Source organism: Vicia villosa, linkage group LG6 (assembly GCF_029867415.1).
Source record: "Vicia villosa cultivar HV-30 ecotype Madison, WI linkage group LG6, Vvil1.0, whole genome shotgun sequence".
Taxonomy (NCBI): domain Eukaryota; kingdom Viridiplantae; phylum Streptophyta; class Magnoliopsida; order Fabales; family Fabaceae; genus Vicia; species Vicia villosa.
Genome location: NC_081185.1, coordinates 111,139,853 through 111,161,595, shown reverse-complemented (window position 1 = coordinate 111,161,595; position 21,743 = coordinate 111,139,853). Strand labels below are relative to the sequence as shown.

At 30.0% G+C, this 21,743-nt stretch overlaps 1 protein-coding gene across 12 annotated transcripts; it reads left to right on the top strand.

Moving 5' to 3' along the window:
- Nucleotides 1-10,081: 10,081 nt before the first annotated feature.
- LOC131609596 (uncharacterized) lies at nucleotides 10,082-14,020 on the top strand. 12 transcript variants are annotated; one of them, XR_009286273.1, is made up of 4 exons: nucleotides 10,082-11,761; nucleotides 12,098-12,694; nucleotides 12,975-13,047; nucleotides 13,272-14,019. XR_009286273.1 is itself a non-coding variant. In XM_058881342.1 (4 exons), exons 3-4 carry the CDS (start codon nucleotides 11,577-11,579, stop codon nucleotides 12,468-12,470), a joined length of 558 nt encoding a protein of 185 aa, XP_058737325.1. In that variant the 5' UTR covers nucleotides 10,089-10,276; nucleotides 10,359-10,405; nucleotides 10,630-11,576; the 3' UTR covers nucleotides 12,471-13,275. The 12 variants fall into 12 exon arrangements, 9 of the variants coding, with proteins under 9 accessions (XP_058737325.1, XP_058737324.1, XP_058737323.1 ...); XM_058881342.1 differs by having other exon boundaries at nucleotides 10,089-10,276; nucleotides 10,359-10,405; nucleotides 10,630-11,761; nucleotides 12,098-13,275; XR_009286272.1 differs by having other exon boundaries at nucleotides 10,089-11,761; nucleotides 12,098-13,047; nucleotides 13,272-14,020.
- Nucleotides 14,021-21,743: the final 7,723 nt, after the last annotated feature.

Below are 21,743 nucleotides of genomic sequence, written 5' to 3'. Positions count from 1 at the left end.
GCAAGTACACCAAATAACATCTGAAGAGGTTTGCCATGTTAGAATGCAAGGTAACGAAGATTCCTATACATCCTACATGTATTCAGGAGAAGGATGAGGTAAGCAATAAGGTAGATCAGAAGGTATATAGAGGTATGATAGGTTCTATCTTATACTTAACTGCTTATAGGCCTGACATTTTATTCAGTGTATGCTTATGTGCTCGCTTCTAATCAGATCTTAGAGAATCTCACTTAACAAATGTTAAGAGGATTTTTAGCTATCTGAAAGGTACTACTAACCTTGGTTTGTGTTAGAGAAAATCCAAAGAATACATGTTAGTGGGTTATTGTGATGATAACTATACTGGAGACAAACTAGAAAGTAAAAGCACTTTTGGAAGTTGTCAGTATCTGGGTGACAATCTAATCTCATGGTCCAACAAGAGACAGTCAACGATTACACTATCAACAGCAGAAGCTAAGTATATTGATGCGTCTGGATGTAACACTCAGATCCTTTAGATGAAGAGCCAGCTATAATATTTTCAAATATATGAGAGTAACTTTTCTATTCTATGTGATAATACTTCTGCTATATGTTTATATAAGAATCACATTTTACATTCAAGAGCTAAGCATATAGAGATTAAGCATCATTTCATACGAGACTATGTTTAGAAGGGAATTTTAAATTTTAAATTTACTGATACAGATCACCAATGGGCTGATATCTGTACAAAATCTCTTGCTGAAGGTAGATTTGTATTCATTCTAAAACATTTACAGATGGAGTTATGTCTAGAATGAAAACGATGTAAATCTCAGAATGATAAAATGAGAATTTGAGAGTGTATGCTTCTGAACGTTGAGACTTATAGAGTGGGAAGGGCTCGTGTATCACAAATGCTTACTACATTAATTTTTGTTAAGCAAGCAAAAGGTTTGGGGTTCAAAATAAGATGCCAAAATGTTAGAGTGACACATTGGGCACAATAACTTATTCGAATTAGGTTAAAATCTGTCACGCCTCTCCCATTGTCAGAAATCTTTTGCACTGTTCAATATATTCTCATCATTGCATTAAATTTTTTTCTATTTAAAGTCACTTCACTCAGCATTCACACACCTTCGCCTCTATCTTGCACTTTCGCTTTAGTAAACCCAAAAGTTCTCTGCAACCAAACCATTGTTCTTCATCTTCATCTTTGTAATGGCTACTCAACAACAATCATTATCTTCTCAACGTCAACTATAAGAGCAAACTAAAGAACAAGTGAATGAAGGATTTCCCGAACTCCAGTTATCAACTTCTGACATTGAATTGAGAGTTCTCAGAGAATTGATCGTAGGTTTCAAGAACTTCAAAGAGAATAGTTTTGATTTTTTTGATGAAATCAAAACTCAAGGATGGGAAACGTATTTGAATCGTCTTAAAGGGAAAATTTACCCTAAATTGGTTAAAGATTTTTGGGAACATGCTTCTGTATCTTCAAGTAACCAAATCTTCTCAAGTATCACGGGGAAGAAGATCAGTGTCATTGAAGAAATGGTTGCAAAGCTTATCAATCATGATGGATTTGGAAATAATTGTTACGAAGTGCCTCCCACTATAGAGAAGTTGGATAAAATGACTAATGTAATTATTAAAAATGGTAAAGACTTAAGTCATGCCAATAATCTTCACAAAAATCTCAGAATTTGGCTCAAGATTTTTTTGGGTTGCATTCGCCATCGCCCGTCCACCAACTGTCTTGACTATGTTAACACCAACCAGAAGTATATGTTATTCTTCTTAGCTTCTGAAGTCAAACTGAATCTGCCAGCAATCTTGTTCAAATATCTGGTGGAAATTATGAAGGACACCCGAGATACAGGCTCCAAGCACCGAAAATGGACTCCCATGAGAAGACTCATTTATGACATCCTCATTTAGAGAAAGCTTGTTGAGTCTCTAGAATTGTCTCAAGAGTTGGAAGTTGAGATTGGCATATCTCTAGATGCCAAAAATCCGAGGATTATGAATTTGATCCGAGAAGTCACTATTCTTCCAGGTGCTATGGATAAGACTTCTGTCATTTCCAGAAGGTTGATAGTAGAAGGTTTTCCTGCTTTCGACTCTATAGAGTTTCCATAAAGCATTCAGAAGATAACTAATGTTGGGAATCAAAAGAAGAGAACTACTGCACCTTCTGAATCTCTAGCAAAAAGGAAGAGAAAAGGTTCCAAGAAAAGTGTTGGTGATGGTCCTTCTGGGACAACAAGATCTTCAACCAAGGGGGTTATGACTTCTGCGCCTACTAGAAGACCCTTGGAAGCTATTAAAGAAGATGCTGTTGGTTCTGAAAGTATAAAAATAGCTAATGCAACTCCTCCTCAGACTCAAGCTGCTTTAGTCCCATCTTCTAATAAGTTTCACACTACTGAGACTTCTTTTTCTTCAAATAAGAATTCTAATAATTCTCCATCCACATCTTCTCCATCTTCTACTTAAACACCACATTCTCTCACCACCTTTGGTTCTATAACCAATATTCATATAACACTCGAGGCTAAATATGGCAAGGAGTGATCGCCACATCGAAATGAGAGGGATCCTGAGGCTATGCAGGTATAGGACTGCATAGTCGGAGGAAAGCTTATAAGGATTGATGGGTACTACCTATACCAACAAGATGCATCTTCTTTTCGGTAGTCAATTCTATAAAAACTCCATAGTTAAGCGTGCTTGAATTGGAGCAATTTTAGGATGGGTGACCTTCTGGGAAGTTTCCCAGAAAGCATGTGAGTAAGATCAAAGCATGCTGAAAAGACTCGTGTTGGTTTGTGGGGTCAGTCGATAATCTCGAAAGCAGTTTGAGGCGCTACACTTCAAATAAGAATTCTAATAATTCTTCATCCATGTCTCCTCCATCTTATACTTAAACACCACATTCTCTCACCACCTTTGGTTCTATAACCAATATTCAACCTACCAAAGTCCAACCACCTTCTTCTGTTTCTCAACCACAACCAACTTTAGCTTTACAACCAAATCCCTAACCAACCAACTAACCAAACAACCAACCAAACAACCATCCCTTAAAGTCTAACATCTGTTCTAGAATAAACTCCACCAACCGTTCCTCAAACTCAGTTAACCCAAATTTTAATAGAAGAAACTTCTATTCCAGAACAACCTCCTCTTGAAATCATTCCATCAAACTTTTCATTTATGAATCTGACCCCATCCAATTTGTTCTCGATTCTTTTGATTCTGAAAAATGAATTCTTAGCAGAAGTTTATACCTTTGAACCAGACTTTATCATGAGCATGGAAGATGATCCAACTCTGTTAAATACCTACACCACCCCTTCTGACCCAACCTTTCTAACAACCAACACCATTCCAACCAAACCTACCCTGGATGAATTATTATTAGATTTTGAATATCAGGCAAAGGCACGACTACACTCTGTGACTCAAATTTACACACATCATATAAATCCAGATGAGAGTGATACAATTTGGTCAAACTTCAGAAGATGGATGACACCTAAGACACGAAAGCTGAAGGAGATTTGTCACGACTCTGCTTAGAAATCATTCCGTGAGAAGCTCTCTAGAACCATGGAACCAATTATGGAGCTGATGAACCCCAAGTTTCTACCTGCTATTGAGCCAAAAGTTATATCTACACCTGGAGACTCAGCATATGCGCAAAAAGTTCATATGATTGAAGTCTCATCTTCTGGACATGCTTATGAGAAGCCTCCTGCTGAGGAACCTATTTCAGCATCATCATCTGAGATAGTAGTTGCTTCTGAAGTTGCGAAAACTACCACTACTCCTGATTCGGCTGCTCTTCCTCTGGCTCTCTTGAAGACTCTGGATGAGATCGAGGAAGAGAATGTTGTTTTCAAATCGCGGTTGGATAAACAAGATCCGGTGTGTAAGGACCAAGCTAAAACAAATTCCCAGATTACTAGGTTACTGGAGCTGATTATGTGTAGATTACCACCCCTACTTATTTTTTAAAAAACTTTTTAGTTTATCTTTCTGTCATCATTTTAATTTATGTATCTTTATCTTTTTAAAATCAATGAAAAGTTTGCTTCGTTTCACTTTTATTTTCTTGCATTATTTTTGATTAATGACAAAGAGAGATAAGTATAGATGATTTTGATGTATATATATTTTTCAATTGCTTATCCCATATATATGTTCTTATATATTATTCTTATGCCATAACAATGTTTGATTGATTAGAAACTTTAAAACAGTTCACTGAATTTTTTTAGACAGAATTTTATTAAATTAATTTGGTAGTAAATTATTTAGAAATTAAAATCTTTGTGACTTTTTTTGAAAACTTATCACACTGAAAAGAAGTTTTGTTTTGTTAATGATTTCTTGTGGTTTAAAGGGTATATATAGTTTATATTAAAATAAAAAAATACTAATATGTTAAGTTATATTGATTTAGAAATATTTAAATGCTATTCTGATATGTAAAAGGAATGCAAATTGGAAATTGACAGCTAAGATTATACAATATGCCATAATATTCCAATTTGAAATTTTAAATAAGGCATATGCCTAAATTAAACTAGTGGTGGCAAAACGGACCGTGGTCCGTCGGACCGACCCGCGCACCCGCCATAAAATGGAGGGTTGGATTGAGATTTTAAGCTCGCCATCCATCAAAGCCCATCCCGTCAAAATCCGTAACCTGTCAATGCTCGTCTCGCCAAAACCCGCCGCCCGTCAAAGTCTGTGTCGCCTAGTCGTTCAACCTATTTCGCCTTAAGTCCATTTTTTTAATTAATTCTAGTAATTTCAATTCTTGATAGTTTAATTTATATTTCTATTTTGTAAATATAACAATATTTTTTTAAGTAAAATTTGTTAAAGAGATGTTTTATTAAAAATAAGTGAAAAATTTAATGGAAATGTAAAAAAAGTTTATTAATCTATTAAAAAAAAGTAAAACTAAATTAATAATAAAATAGGCGAGCAAGTCCGTCACCCGCCAACCCACCATCTTGGTGGGACGAACTTGATTTTTAGGTCCATTTTGACTCGGCGAGCTCGTCCGTTCTGCTCTCTCTTTTACGGGCATAAGGCGGGGCGTGGCGGGCAACCCGTTTTCTCACCTCTGTATTAGACCATGTGTAGTTTCGTTTCTACGGGACAATCTTCACCGTACAAACCGATTTTAAAGGACTGAACTATGCCCAACCACATTTATTCACGGCTTAGTTACTCACAAAAATTAACACCACAAAATATATATATATATATATATATATATATATATATATATATATATATATATATATATATATATATATATATATATATATATATATACTCACAAAAATTAACACCACAATATATATATATATATATATATATATATATATATATATATATATATATATATATATATATATATCATATGAGAATGTCTTCTTTTTATGAGAATGTGAGAATGAATCTGAACCATTAGATTTAAAAATAAATGGTGAAGATTATGTGTGAACCTTTTTTTCTCTCTCCTCTATTATTAAAATAAATGATGTAGGAGAGAGAAAAAATATTCACACATAATCTTCACAATTTATTTTAAAATCTAATGGTTTAGATTCACTCTCACATTTTCATATAAATAAGAATTCTCATATTATATATATATATATATATATATATATATATATATATATATATATATATATATATATATATATATATATATATATATATATATATATATATATATATATATATATATATATATATATATATAGAAAAATATATAATAATTTATTTTGAAACTTAAAATAAATATTATTTGATAGTGTAGATAATTGTACATTGATGATGCCTTAAATCACATAAATAATATACGTATTATTTAAAAATAAATCTACCATTGTAAAATATTTAGCATATATTGTTTTTATTGAAGATTTAACATAAAATCTAACCTAGTTAATCTTTTATTCTTTATCTTGAATTAAAAAGGTAAAAAAAAGATAAAAATTTAATAAAAATATGATATTTATGCAAGGATATAATAATTTATTTTCAAACCAAAAGTATATATTATTTGATAGAGTTGATTAGAGAAAATTGAATACGCTTTGTCATAAATAACATCAATAATACAGGTACTATTAAAAATTGTAAATATAAGTATCTATAAAAAGATATAATAATTTATTTTCGCATCCTAACTATATATTAATTATTTGATAGAGTATATAATTGTACATTGAATATGGCTTGTTTGACATAAATCATATAGTTACTACTTAAAAATAAATCTCCCAATTGTAAAATATTCAACATATAATGATTTTTCTAATGAAATTTTAACTTATAAAATTGACCTAATTAATCTTTTATTCTTATCTTGAATTAAATAAATTTTTAAAAAACAGTATATATATATATATATATAGAAAAAGATTTAATAAATTATTTCCAATCCCAAAGTATATATTATTTTATTGAGTAGATAATTGTACATTGAATATGCCTTGTTTCACATTAATTAAAAGTATAAGTACTATTTAAAATTATAAATACAAATATTTAGAAAAGGATATAATAATTTATTTTCAAACGAAAAGTATATTTGATAAAGTAAGTCTTTATTGAATATGCCTTGTTTCACATAAATAATATAGGCACTATATAAAAATAAATCTACCTATTGTAAAATATTTAACATATGATGATTTTTCAATGAATATTTGATATTTAAAGTTACCTAAATAATATTTTATTCTTATATTGAATTAAAAGAATGTTAAAAAGTAAATAAACGTAAAGACTTAGTATAAATATAAATATTTAGGGCAATTCTATGCACTAGTTAAGAATTATTAATTAAATAATATATATTACCCTCTCCGTCTCATAATAAGTGTCTTATTTGAGCTCTGCGCGGTTTTTAAGAAAATGATTAGATATATTAGTTTTAATGATAAAGTTAGTATCATTTACTAAAATACCTTTATTTATTATAAGTAGTAGAGTAGTTGAAAACGTGAAAGTTAATAAATAGAGATATAATAAATATTATATTGACTTAGGAAAAATGGAAATGAGACACTTATTATGAAATGGAAGGAGTATATTATTATATATTATATGAGAGAAAGTGAGTGTATTAATATATTATATGAGAGAAAAAGTGAATTTATTATATATATTGTATGAGAGAAAGTGGATATATTAAATTTAATTAAAGTAATTAATCATTAAGTATATATCATTTTTATTAAAATTAAATTAAGTGTGATCAAGAATAATTTAATACTACTTATCTAGTGCCCCCTGTTAGTAACACCTAAATATTTAAAACGGATATACAGTAGAAACTCTTTAAATTCTCGGTAAATTAATAAATTCTCTTAAATAATAAATTTGTCCGGTCCCGACTCGGGCCAATGTAAAAAATTGAAAAACTCGATAAAATAATAAAATAATAACTTTTCGGGAGATCCCTTTATAATTTCCGGTCCAAAGAAAATCATAAATTAATAATTCATAGAAACTGTAAAAATAATATTACACTCTATTAAAATATGATTCAATAGTTGTTTGTTTTCTTTAAAGTTTAAAAGTCATTATTGATTTCCAATGCATATGAACACAGTACTTACTAATTTACGTTGAGTCTCAAAGTTCGCTGCAACGTAATTCTAAGAGGCATAAACTAATTTTCCTTTTTGTTTGGTATGTACAGTATAATTACTTAAAAACTCTTTAAATTAATAATTATTAATTTATTGATAAATTAATAACTCTCTAAATTAATAAATTTTTCCAGTGCTGACATTATTAATTTAAAGAGTTTCTACTGTAATAAACGAAAAGCATATATTATTTGATAGAGTAAATAATTTTACATTGAATTATTTCACATAAATAATATAGGAACTATTTAAAATTATAAATATAAATATATAGAAAAGGATATGATAATTTATTTTCAAACCAAAATCATATATTATTTGATAGAGTAAATAACTGTACTTTGAATATGCCTTGTTTCACATAAATAATACATATACTATTTAAAAATATAATTGTATATATTTATAAAAGGATATTACAATTTATTTTCAAACCAAAAGTATATTTTATTTGATATAGAAAATTTTACATTGAGTATGCCTTGTTTTACATAAATATTATAGATATTATTTAGAAGTATAATATAAATGTTTAGAAAAGAATATAATAATTTATTTTAAAACCAAAAGTATATATTATTTGATAGAGAAAATAATTGTACATATAACATGCCTTGTTTCACATAAATAATGTAGGCACTAATTTAAAAATAAATCTATCTATTGTAAAATAGCTAACATATAATATTGTTTTAATGATGATTTAAAATATAAAGTTTACCTAAGTAATATTTTATTATTATCTTGTATTACAAATTTAAAAAAATATTAATTTAATATAAATATTTATATTTATAAAGGGATATACTGATTTATTTTCAAACCAAAAGTATATATTACTTATTTGTTAGAGTAGATAAACGTACATTGAATATGATCGACTTGTTTCAGATAAATAATATAACTTATATTTAAAATTATAAATTTATATATTTAGAAAAGGAAATAATGATATATTTTCAAACCAAAAGTATATATTATTTGATAGGCTAAATAAATCTACATTGAATATGCATTGTTTCACATAAATAATATAGGTACTAATTAAAAATAAATCAACCTATTGTACAATATTTAACACACAATGGATTTTAAAAGAAGATTTTAAATATAATGTTTAACATACAAATGGTTTTACATTGAACATGTCTTGTGTCTTGAATTAAAAAAATGCAAAAATAAAAAATGAAAAAATATGTCTTGTGTCTGGTTTCACATATAATTATTTAAAATTTAAATCAACACTACTAGAAATACTCAATTTACCTGCGGAATTTCCTGCGGAAAATATTCCGCAGGAATACCTGCGGATTTTCCTGGGAATTTCATCCTAAAATAAAGTTTTCTGCGGATAAAAAATTGGCAGAAAATTTCGCAGGAATACCTGCGGAATTTTCTGCGGAACTTATATTTTAAAGAAATTATCTCACTACACTAAAAAATCCGCAGGTAAATTCGCAGGAAAGTTTCCTGCGGAATTTACTGCGGATATTTATTATAACAAAATCAAACTATAATACAAAATCCGCAGGTAATTCCGCAGGAATTTCCTGCGGATTTTGCTGCGAATATCTATTTTAATTATTAATTTTTTGTTTTACTAATTTTTTATGGTATTTTTTATTTAGTTTAATTTTAATTTTTAATCCTTATTTTTTCTATGTTAGTAATTATTTTTATAATGTATTTGAATCAATTTTTAATTTTAATTTTAATCTTAGTTTTTAATAATAGATATATTCCATAATTGTTGAAATTTTTCATTTTTAATTTTCTTAATTGCTTAAACATTTTTCATATTAGAATTGAACCTACTATGTAATTCGTATTAGACCAAAGAATTTACTAGTAAGACAATATCTTTAATTAATTTCTCTAAAATAAAAGTTATGTATAATTTATTAATTTCTCTATTTACGTCATGTTGGTCCAAAAAATCTACCAGTAGAACAATAACTTAAGTTAATCTGACTAAAATGTAATTTATGTGTATCGAACCCACATTTTTAATTATTAAATATTGAGTCAAGAATCTACCAATAAGACAAAAACTTTTAAATTATTGATTATAAAATATAAAATATAATTTTTTCTTTAAAATAAAACATTTTTTATAAAAAATTAATAGATTTAAATATTTACTAAAAATATTAATAGTATTTTATTTAAAATTTATCAAAATTTAATTGATATAAAAATTATGTAATAATTATTTACTAATAATTATTATATAATAATTATATCAGTTTGGTGTTGATTATTTTGCTTAAGTTTTGAATAAATAAAAAATAATCAAGATTTTTTCGATTTGGTTTAGTTTGTATGTTGGTATAATCAGTTTCTTTTCTTCCACTTAGACCCCTATTCTTGTTATATAGTGATGTCACGGTACATTCTTTTATAATTTTTTTTATTTAATGTTAAATTGTATATATTTTTATTTTTTGAAAGTATATGAAAGTGATACTTAAAAATGTTAAATAACATATAAATCTAAAAAAGTTAGAAAAATAGTGAAACCCTATGGAGCATTCTCATGCCACTCTCGCCTCTTCACTATCGACCGTCGCCGTCCACCGTTCTCACCGCCGTCCACCGTTCTCGTCACGGTTTGAATTCTCATTTCGTTCAACTTTCTCATCACAGTTCTACGATTTCACATCTTCATTTTCAGTGAAAACTTGCTCGCAGGAACCCTAATCTATTATGTCGAATCGCAGGTAGGAGATTTGAATTAGGTCAGTTGAAATCGTGTTGACATTGTAATTGTTGTTCAAAAACTAGTTTTTATGCTTCCTTTAGATATAATTTAGAGTAGATTCGGTTCATGAACTTGTTACAGAGGAATAACTGAGCATGGAAAAGTAACCTTGCTATCATATGTTATTGATTTGGTTCATGAACTGAGCTTATGAAAGATTTATATTTATTTAGTATAAGTTTTTTTCTTTGTCATGGACAGGTTTTATTTCTAGAACTGAGGAAGATTGAAAAACTTGAAGAAGAAAATATGCTTCAACGAATGTTTGCCGGTGGTGCCAAATGTCAATTAATGCCTTTTTGTAAACTTGAATTACATGCTAATATCGAATTTTCCGACTAGACCTAAGGGTTTGATTACTCTTGGTTTTTAATAGTTACTAATTTATTGGTGCTGCTGGTTTATATATGTAAATTGCTATTGTTTCTTGCAGAGTTTTGAGGCTTTGAATCAGCGAGCAGTGGCTGTAGTTGTGGATCCAATTCAAAGTGTTAAAGGAAAAGTGGTGATTGATGCTTTTCGATTGATCAATCCACAGACAATGATGCTCGGGCAAGAACCAAGGCAGACAACTTCCAATCTGGGGCATCTGAATAAACCATCTATTCAGGTTTTCACCGAAACCGTTTTTCATTTATGTTGACATGTCATGGACAAATATCGATCCTGCCGGTCTTGATCTTCTTTCGGTACACATAACTGTTTTTGAATAGGTGCCTAAATTACTTAACTCTTTTATTCATCTACTGAAAGTTTATTTATTATGCCTGCTGTTGTGTTGGACAGAGAATGCTTTGCCTGTACCCAAATGGCAGGATTTCAGCTAATGAAACTCTTAACCATCCATATCTTCAATTTTGACCGCCCAAGGGCCTATTCTCTCTTTCTTTCTACTTTTAACAGAACAATCTTATAGAATCTTTGTCTTAAACAGTGTTTGAACATCTAAATCATCAAGGTTCAAAATTGTAGCTTGAGAAACTCCACTGAGAGAGCTCCAAACCTCAATCTGTAGTATTTATTTATTGAGTGAATTACTTGAACTTTTAATAATAATTAAGTAATTTATTTCTTTTTCCAGGCTGCATATTGTCAGGTTTGTTTCATGAATTCAGAGTGAAAGCAAATGTGCTCTTGTGTATGGTCAAATGAACGAGCCACCTGGTTCTCGTGCCGGTGTTGGACTTACTGGACTCACTGTCGCTAAACACTTCCGTGATGCTGAAGGACATGATGTGCTTCTTTTCATCGACAACATTTTCCGCTTTACTCAAGTATGGACAACTTATCCTGGGACCAGAAGTTGGAAGAAGCAAAGAAGGACGACAAGATTGTAAGTTTCACTTTTACCCTTTTTTAAATATTTAGCGGGACAATAAAACCGATGGCCTTATTCCATTTTGGTAAGTTGTTTGCTGGGATGAATCATTAAAACTTTGCCACAATTAAAATTTTTAAATTGGTTTTGGACTCCATAAAGCTTTCTGAATAATTAGAATTTTCAAACTACTCAATTTCTTGTCCCTATTATACAACTTTATAGGTTAAATGTTGCATTATTTTCCTTTTTGACATCTCAATTTCTCTTTGACAATAATCTTAATGCATGCTTAATTCAGAGAAGTGACTGAAATTGTGTGCTAACTGCATGACCTTTTATGCTTGGCAGTACTCAAGATTACATGTTCGATGAAAGTGTTTGCCTCCTACTTCGGGCCAAGTGGTTCAAGCCTTTAGCTGTTGAAGAGCGTCCAGTTGTTGAAGAAGATATCTATGAGATAGAAGACTATTATTATCAGTATGAAGAAGCTGATGATGATCTAGATGACAATGAGGCTTACTATGGTGCTTCAGCAAATGTCCGGCTTGGCAACCGTAGATGGGGAGACAACAGTTTTGTAAGGGCTGGGCGTCAAGAAGCTCGGCCGGTCCATCAACCAAGCTTCCAGGATTCAGGAGAGGGGAAGAAAGGTGGAGTTACCGAACATAAATGGAGAAACGACGGTGGTCATTTTCAATGGTGTGGTGGTCGCGTCGGCTGAGGAGCGCATTGATACTTGTTGCAGCGGCGTGATGCACTTCGGAGGAAATTTCCAGCAGTTTTCTGGCGGTCGAAAAACGTGAATCTCCTCTTCCCTTTTGATGGAATCTCAACTGTTTCAACATCAATAGTTCCTCTGTGATGGAAAAACGGTTTTTCAATTTCACTCACTGTGTCGTTGTTTCCCTCTACTGCTACCTTAAACTTTGCATCTCTCAACTAAAGGTAATCCCTTCCATCCATCTCGTCTTCATCGATCTGATATCCTCAAACCTATAACTCTTTGTATTTTGATGTTATCAAAATTTGTAACATGAATCAGTAATTCATCTCTCAAAATTTGTGCTTTTTTTGGGGGTTTTCTTTATTTGGGGTTTATTATTAATTCATATTGTTGGGTTGATGCTAATGTAATCCCATTTCATTTGCTCAATTGTTAAGTTGGATAATGTAAAGGCTTTAATTTTATTTGATATTAACTACTTTACACCTTATAATTTTACAGATGTTGAAAGCAATGTTAAAGAATGGCCCATGGTCAATCAATTAAAGACATGATAAAAGTGAAGAAAATTGAGGTATTACTTGCTCTGAACCATCCATGAGTCTTTTGGTATTCAGAAGGCAGATCCATCATTGAATCAAAGTTGTAACAGTAAGATGAGTTTTGCATGTTATGGTGGTGGTGGTCTTTATTGGGGCCATGGCTTGATTTAATAATTATAATTTGTGATTTTTTTTTGGTGTGGTGATGGTCTTTATTATTTATGTTGTATGTTTGTTTGAATTGTATATATTGAAGAGGACATTCGATCGTTTCATGGAGTTCGTTGTTCACTTTAGTTCATGCATGCCTGTTCAGATTTCGTTTTAAGCTTCGATTCGCTACAATTGTTTTTGAGGTATAAACTCTGCCACTTCAATCCTTTCTGTTTAGTTTATTTTTTATTTATTTTTTTGCTTTGTTATTTGCTTTAAGTTCAACGTTGTTCTAGCTTTTAGGGCATAGGAATTATTTTTACTGAATAATTTGATGAATGATTGCTTGTTTAGGTTCTAATTAGTAGCTGATTATTGTAAAATCAATTTTGAAAAGAGCTTCAAATGTTTGTACATTCTAATTTTGAATATAGAATTTATTTTTTCATTCTTTGTGTGTAGCTGATGATTGAGGATTGTAAAATTCTTGATCCTTAAGATTTTGCTATAACTAGAAATAGGAAAATATTAATTATAATGATTAGGAAAATATTAATTATAGTGTATGGGATTCAAACTAAGAAGTTTCTGTTTAGAAATCCGATAATTAATTGAAAGTGTAACTTGAGAAGCTTTGTATCTTGATTTTGTATGATAATGTAATACATTGCATATAATAGTAGATAGATAGTTTTGCTGATTAAGTTGGATATTTATTGTTAAATATTGCTTCAGATTGTATTAATATTCACGCCAGAAATCAATGATGCAAAGACCCAAGAGCTTGGTTTTATGAGTCATTTATAGTAATGTTTCAAAATTTTAATAAATTATTTTTTTTAATTTGATAGAAAGTACCTGCGGATTTACCTGCGGGTTTTTCCTGCGGATTTACCTGCGGAAAATTTCCTGCGGATTTAGCTGCGGACTTACCTGCGGAACTTCCTGCCGAAAATATTACCCACGAAGGTTTTAGCTGGGGACAAGAAACCGCAGGTAAATCCGCAGGAAACGTGTTTCCTGCGGAAATTTAGCTAAAATCCGCAGGTAAATCCGCAGGAAAACAGAGTATTTCTAGTAGTGCAACCTATTATTTAATATCGTATTGTGTCTTGAATTAAAAAATTCAAAAATAAAAATAAATATAGAAAATGTAATATAAATATAAATAGTTAGAAAAGGATATAATAATTTATTTTCAAACCAAAAGTATATTTTATTTGATAGAGTAGACAATTTTTCATTGAATATGCCTTGTTTTACATAAATATTATAGATATTACTTATAAGTATAATATAAATGTTTAGAAAAGAATATACTAATTTATTTTTAAACCAAAAGTATATATTATTTGATAGAGAAAATATTTGTACATATAACTTGCCTTGTTTTCACATAAATAATGCAGGCACTATTTAAAAATAAATCTATCTATTGTAAAATATCTAACATATAATATTGTTTCAATGATGATTTAAAATATAAAGTTTACCTAAGTCATCTTTTATTATTATCTTGTATTACAAATTGTAAAAAAAAAACATTAATTTAATATAAATATAAATATTTATAAAAGGATATACTAATTTATTTTCAAACCAAAAGTATATATTATTTGTTAGAGTAGATAAATATACATTGAATATGACTTGTTTCACATAAATAATATAACTAGTATTTAAAATTATAAATTTATATATTTAGAAAAGGATATAATAATATATTTTCAAACCAAAAGTATATATTATTTAATAGGCTAAATAAATCTACATTGAATATGCATTGTTTCACACAAATAATCTAGGTACTAATTAAAAATAAATCAACCTATTGAACAATATTTAACATACAATGGTTTTTAAAAGAAGATTTTCGATATAATGTTTAACATACAAATGGTTTTACATTGAATATGTCTTGTTTCACATATAATTATTTAACATATAAAGTTTACCTAATTAATATTGTATTATGTCTTGAATTAAAAAAATGCAAAAAATAAAAATAAATATAGAAAATGTAATATAAATATAAATACAAATAGTTAAAAAAGGATATAAAAATTTATTTTCAAACCAAAATTATATATTATTTGATAGAGTAGATAATTATATATTGAGTATGCCTTTTTTCATATAAAGTACTATTTAAACATGGTTATAATAAATTATTTTCATAGCAAACGTATATATTATTTGATAGAGTAAATAAATCTACATTGAATATGCCTTTTTTTCAAATAAATAATAAAAATTACTATTTAAAAATAAATCTACATAATCTAAAACATTTAACATATAATTTTTTAAATTAAATTTAACATATAAAGATTACCTAATTAATCTTTTATTCTTATCTTGAATAAAAAATGTTACAAAAAGCATAAATATAAAAACTTAATATAAATATAACTTTCTAGAAAAGGATATAATAATTTATTTTCAAATCAAAAGTATAAATTATTTGATGGAGTAGATAATTGTACATCGAATCTGCCTTGTTTCACAAAAATAATATAAATATATTTAAAGTTAAATCTACCTATTGTAAAATATTTAACATAAATGTTATTTTTAATGAAGATTTATTTTAATCTTATATTCTTAGCTTGAATAAAAAAAGTCAAAATAAAATATAAAACTTAATATAATTTAACTACGAACAATTGATCAGTTTTGCTTATATAAATGAGAACTGATGGAGGGGGACTAGTGCATTGTTCAAAACTTCTTTTCTTTTACTTTCAGGTTTTTCAGACAATCCATTGAGAAGCTGATCATCAGACCAAAGTAAGTTTCTTCGTTTATTTTTTTTTACATCTTATTAACTTTTGTTTTTGTGGCTTGGATTCTTTCTTTTGTTTGTCGAAGAAACCATTTGCAATTGTAATCTTTATAACATCTTTTTAACAGCATTTCACCGTATGAACATTATTATGACTATATTTCTGTAAAAGTTAACAATCTCTCAATTTTATTAGTAATCATGTGGCCGCATCCGCAATGAGCGCAATTACAAAACCTCATTTCCTGAACTTAAAGATGAAGTAAAATGTTTTTCAGCTTACATTACAAGATGTCTGCCTTTGTTTCTCAATCATGGTAAGTTCCTCAAATGTCAGTTTCATTGATACTTATTTAATATTAAGAGTCATTTTATTTAGATTCCACGGGGAGACTCAATCGCACAGGAGTAAACACAGTCATTTTATTGGTGGTATTAAAAATAATTTGTTGTTTCAGGATTCTACTCATAATGTGAATGTCTAAATCAAATAAGTGAACAAAATCTTGGAAAGCTCAACCACACCAAGATAAAAGAATCTATATAAAAATTTACATGTTGTGCTCACTCTTGGTAAGCAAATCTAGGTTCTTAAATCTTGATTTTTTATTATTGTGCTTAAATTGTATTTGCTTGTGGTGCTCAATCGTTTTCTCTGATTCTAGAAAAAAAACACATTTTAGTATCTAAGCTTTGTCTATGATACCATCCCTATATTATTATTTTTTTTTAAATATTTTGACAAATTTAAAAATTTAATTAAAAGATAATCTAAAGATGCAATCTATTTTCCAAGCAATTTTACATTTTTGTTTCTCATTCATATAATTTTTGTATTCTTTCGGCCTAAAAACTAGTTTTACTATTCTTCAACAGGGATTAATTACTTGGGAAACAATACTTTCAAAGAAGACACGAGGTTTAGTCCAATTAAATTTAGGTGGATTATCAAGTGGTGGAGCCATCTGAGGTTCCTTTAAATAAAGATCACGAGCAAAGTGAAAACAATAACGACATTCAAACTCCAGCGTTCGAGAATCTCCCATTTCCACACAAAAAAGTAACCACCATCAAGGTATCCTCCAGAAGTGGGTTATGGCTGAAAGACTACTCCGATAACATAATAGCTCTTATTTCAAGATGACTGCCTTTGTTACTTAATTTTGGAAAGTTCCTAAAGGTAAGTTGCTTTGTTAGTAATATAACCATAATATTTTTCTTGTACTTTCCACTACTAATAAGTGACATCTTATTTAGATTCCACGGGGTGGCCCAGTTGTTCAAGAGTAAACAAAGTGACTTTCACAAGGCCATAAAGAAGGTAATGTCGGCAGACAAAGACAGTCTGGACCCACAGTTCAGGGATGAGTAAATTATGGAGAGAGACGGTTCATGTTTTGATTAAGAGTATTACCGCTAAGACCATGTAATGGTAATTTTATTTCCATTAATGTTGCACATGATTATGACTTATGTCAGTCAATCATGCTAACAATAATTATCATCGTTAGTCCTGATGTTGTGCAACATATAATGGGAGTATAATTTAAATCACATGGCCTTGGAATTAATATTTTTTTACCAAAGCTTGAACCCTCACCCTCCACAACTCGCTTGGCTCTGAAATGTGGGTCTAGAATGTCTTTGTTCGTCAACATTGCTTCCTATGTCGTCTTGTTAAAGTCACTCTGTTCGTTGTGAAACAATATGGTCCTCCCTTAGAATCGGATAAAGATAATTCTTAATGCAAGTTCGTACAAGAAAAATATTTTGGTATATAACTAACAATGCAACTTACATTTGAAGAACTTGCAAGTACTTTGAAACAAAGTCGTCCATCTACAAATAGAAGTAGAAATTTTAAAAGTATATTAGCCGTCATCCACTATTGGGTGCAACTTTAAAGGAGGTATTAAAAAAAAATTGTTGTTACAGATTTCTGCTCATAATGTGACTGTCCTAATCAAAGACACTTTGCCAATGATCATAAGTGAACGAATTCCCTGAAGGCTCAACCCCATGAAGATACAATAATCTATATGGAAAATTTACATGCTGTGCACACTCGCGGTAATTAAATCTATGTTCTTAAATCTTGACTTTTATCTTTGTGCTTCAATTGTACTTGCTCGTGGTGCTCAATCGTTTTCTCTGATTCTAGAAAAAAAAAACATTTTAGTATATAAGCTTTGTCTATGATACCATCCCTATATTATTATTTTTTTTCAAATATTTTGACAAATTTAATTATTTAATTAAAAGATAATCTAAAGATGCAATCTATTTTCCAAGCAATTTTACATTTTTGTTTCTCATTCATATAATTTTTTTATTCTTTTGGCCTAAAAACTAGTTTTACTATTCTTCAACAGGGATTAATTACTTGGGAAACAATACTTTCAAGGAAGACACGAGGTTTAGTCCAATTAAATTTAGGTGGATTATCAAGTGGTGGAGCCATCTGAGGTATCTTTAAATAAAGATCACGAGCAAAGTGAAAACAATAACGACATTCAATCTCCAGCGTTCGAGAATCTCCCATTTCCACACAAAAAAGTAACCACCATCAAGGTATCCTCCAGAAGTGGGTTATGGGTTAAAGACTACTCCGATAACATAACAGCTCTTATTTCAAGATGACTGCCTTTGTTACTTAATTTTGGAAAGTTCCTAAAGGTAAGTTGCTTTGTTAGTAATATAACCATAATATTTTTCTTGTACTTTCCACTACTAATAAGTGACATCTTATTTAGATTCCACGGGGTGGCCCAGTTGTTCAAGAGTAAACAAAGTGACTCTCACAAGGCCATAAAGGAGGTAATGTCGGCAGACAAAGACAGTCTGGACCCACAGTTCAGGGATGAGTAAATTATGGAGAGAGACGGTTCATGTTTTGATTAAGAGTATTACCGCCAAGACCATGTAATGGTAATTTTATTTCCATTAATGTTGCACATGATTATGACTTATGTCAGTCAATCATGCTAACGATAATTATCATCGTTAGTCCTGATGTTGTGCAACATATAATGGGAGTATAATTTAAATCACATGGCCTTGGAATTAATATTTTTTACCAAAGCTTGAACCCTCACCCTCCACAACTCGCTTGGCTCTGAAATGTGGGTCTAGAATGTCTTTGTTCGTCAACATTGCTTCCTATGTCGTCTTGTTAAAGTCACTCTGTTCGCTGTGAAACAATATGGTCCTCCGTTAGAATCGGATAAAGATAATTCTTAAGGCAAGTTAGTACAAGAAAAATATTTTGGTATATAACTAACAATGCAACTTACCTTTGAAGAACTTGCAAGTACTTTGAAACAAAGTCGTCCATCTACAAATAGAAGTAGAAATTTTAAAAGTATTCAGCCGACATCCACTACTGGGTGCAACTTAAAAGGTGGTATTAAAAAAATTGTTGTTACAGATTTCTGCTCATAATGTGACTGTCCTAATCAAAGACACTTTGCCCATGATCATAAGTGAACAAATTCCCTGAAGGCTCAACCCCATGAAGATACAATAATCTATATGGAAAATTTACATGCTGTGCACACTCGCGGTAATTAAATCTATGTTCTTAAATCTTGACTTTTATCTTTGTGCTTCAATTGTACTTGCTCGTGGTGCTCAATCGTTTTCTCGGATTCTAGAAAAAAAAAACATTTTAGTATATAAGCTTTGTCTATGATACCATCCCTATATTATTAATATTTTTCAAATATTTTGAAAAATTTAAATATTTAATTAAAAGATAATCTAAAGATGCAATCTATTTTTCAAGCAATTTTACATTTTTTTTCTCATTCATATAGTTTTTTTTATTCTTTTGGCCTAAAAACTAGTTTTACTATTCTTCAACAGGGATTAATTACTTGGGAAACAATACTTTCAAGGAAGACACGAGGTTTAGTCCAATTAAATTTAGGTGGATTATCAAGTGGTGGAGCCATCTGAGGTATCTTTAAATAAAGATCACGAGCAAAGTGAAAACAATAACGACATTCAATCTCCAGCGTTCGAGAATCTCCCATTTCCACACAAAAAAGTAACCACCATCAAGGTATCCTCCAGAAGTGGGTTATGGGTTAAAGACTACTCCGATAACATAACAGCTCTTATTTCAAGATGACTGCCTTTGTTACTTATTTTGGAAAGTTCCTAAAGGTAAGTTGCTTTGTTAGTAATATAACCATAATATTTTTCTTGTACTTTCCACTACTAATAAGTGACATCTTATTTAGATTCCACGGGGTGGCCCAGTTGTTCAAGAGTAAACAAAGTGACTCTCACAAGGCCATAAAGGAGGTAATGTCGGCAGACAAAGACAGTCTGGACCCACAGTTCAGGGATGAGTAAATTATGGAGAGAGACGGTTCATGTTTTGATTAAGAGTATTACCGCCAAGACCATGTAATGGTAATTTTACTTCCATTAATGTTGCACATGATTATGACTTATGTCAGTCAATCATGCTAACGATAATTATCATCGTTAGTCCTGATGTTGTGCAACATATAATGGGAGTATAATTTAAATCACATGGCCTTGGAATTAATATTTTTTACCAAAGCTTGAACCCTCACCCTCCACAACTCGCTTGGCTCTGAAATGTGGGTCTAGAATGTCTTTGTTCGTCAACATTGCTTCCTATGTCGTCTTGTTAAAGTCACTCTGTTCGCTGTGAAACAATATGGTCCTCCGTTAGAATCGGATAAAGATAATTCTTAAGGCAAGTTAGTACAAGAAAAATATTTTGGTATATAACTAACAATGCAACTTACCTTTGAAGAACTTGCAAGTACTTTGAAACAAAGTCGTCCATCTACAAATAGAAGTAGAAATTTTAAAAGTATTCAGCCGACATCCACTACTGGGTGCAACTTAAAAGGTGGTATTAAAAAAATTGTTGTTACAGATTTCTGCTCATAATGTGACTGTCCTAATCAAAGACACTTTGCCCATGATCATAAGTGAACAAATTCCCTGAAGGCTCAACCCCATGAAGATACAATAATCTATATGGAAAATTTACATGCTGTGCACACTCGCGGTAATTAAATCTATGTTCTTAAATCTTGACTTTTATCTTTGTGCTTCAATTGTACTTGCTCGTGGTGCTCAATCGTTTTCTCGGATTCTAGAAAAAAAAAACATTTTAGTATATAAGCTTTGTCTATGATACCATCCCTATATTATTAATATTTTTCAAATATTTTGAAAAATTTAAATATTTAATTAAAAGATAATCTAAAGATGCAATCTATTTTTCAAGCAATTTTACATTTTTTTTCTCATTCATATAATTTTTTTATTCTTTTGGCCTAAAAACTAGTTTTACTATTCTTCAACAGGGATTAATTACTTGGGAAACAATACTTTCAAGGAAGACACGAGGTTTAGTCCAATTAAATTTAGGTGGATTATCAAGTGGTGGAGCCATCTGAGGTATCTTTAAATAAAGATCACGAGCAAAGTGAAAACAATAACGACATTCAATCTCCAGCGTTCGAGAATCTCCCATTTCCACACAAAAAAGTAACCACCATCAAGGTATCCTCCAGAAGTGGGTTATGGGTTAAAGACTACTCCGATAACATAACAGCTCTTATTTCAAGATGACTGCCTTTGTTACTTATTTTGGAAAGTTCCTAAAGGTAAGTTGCTTTGTTAGTAATATAACCATAATATTTTTCTTGTACTTTCCACTACTAATAAGTGACATCTTATTTAGATTCCACGGGGTGGCCCAGTTGTTCAAGAGTAAACAAAGTGACTCTCACAAGGCCA

What these genes read in the sequence shown, in the direction of transcription:
- LOC131609596 (XM_058881342.1), top strand. Translation starts at nt 11,577, where the DNA reads ATGAACGAGCCACCTGGTTCTCGTGCCGGTGTTGGACTTACTGGACTC. An exon ending in CAAAGAAGGACGACAAGATT is followed by an intron (nt 11,762 to 12,097) that starts GTAAGTTTCACT and finishes TATGCTTGGCAG; the next exon opens with TACTCAAGATTACATGTTCG.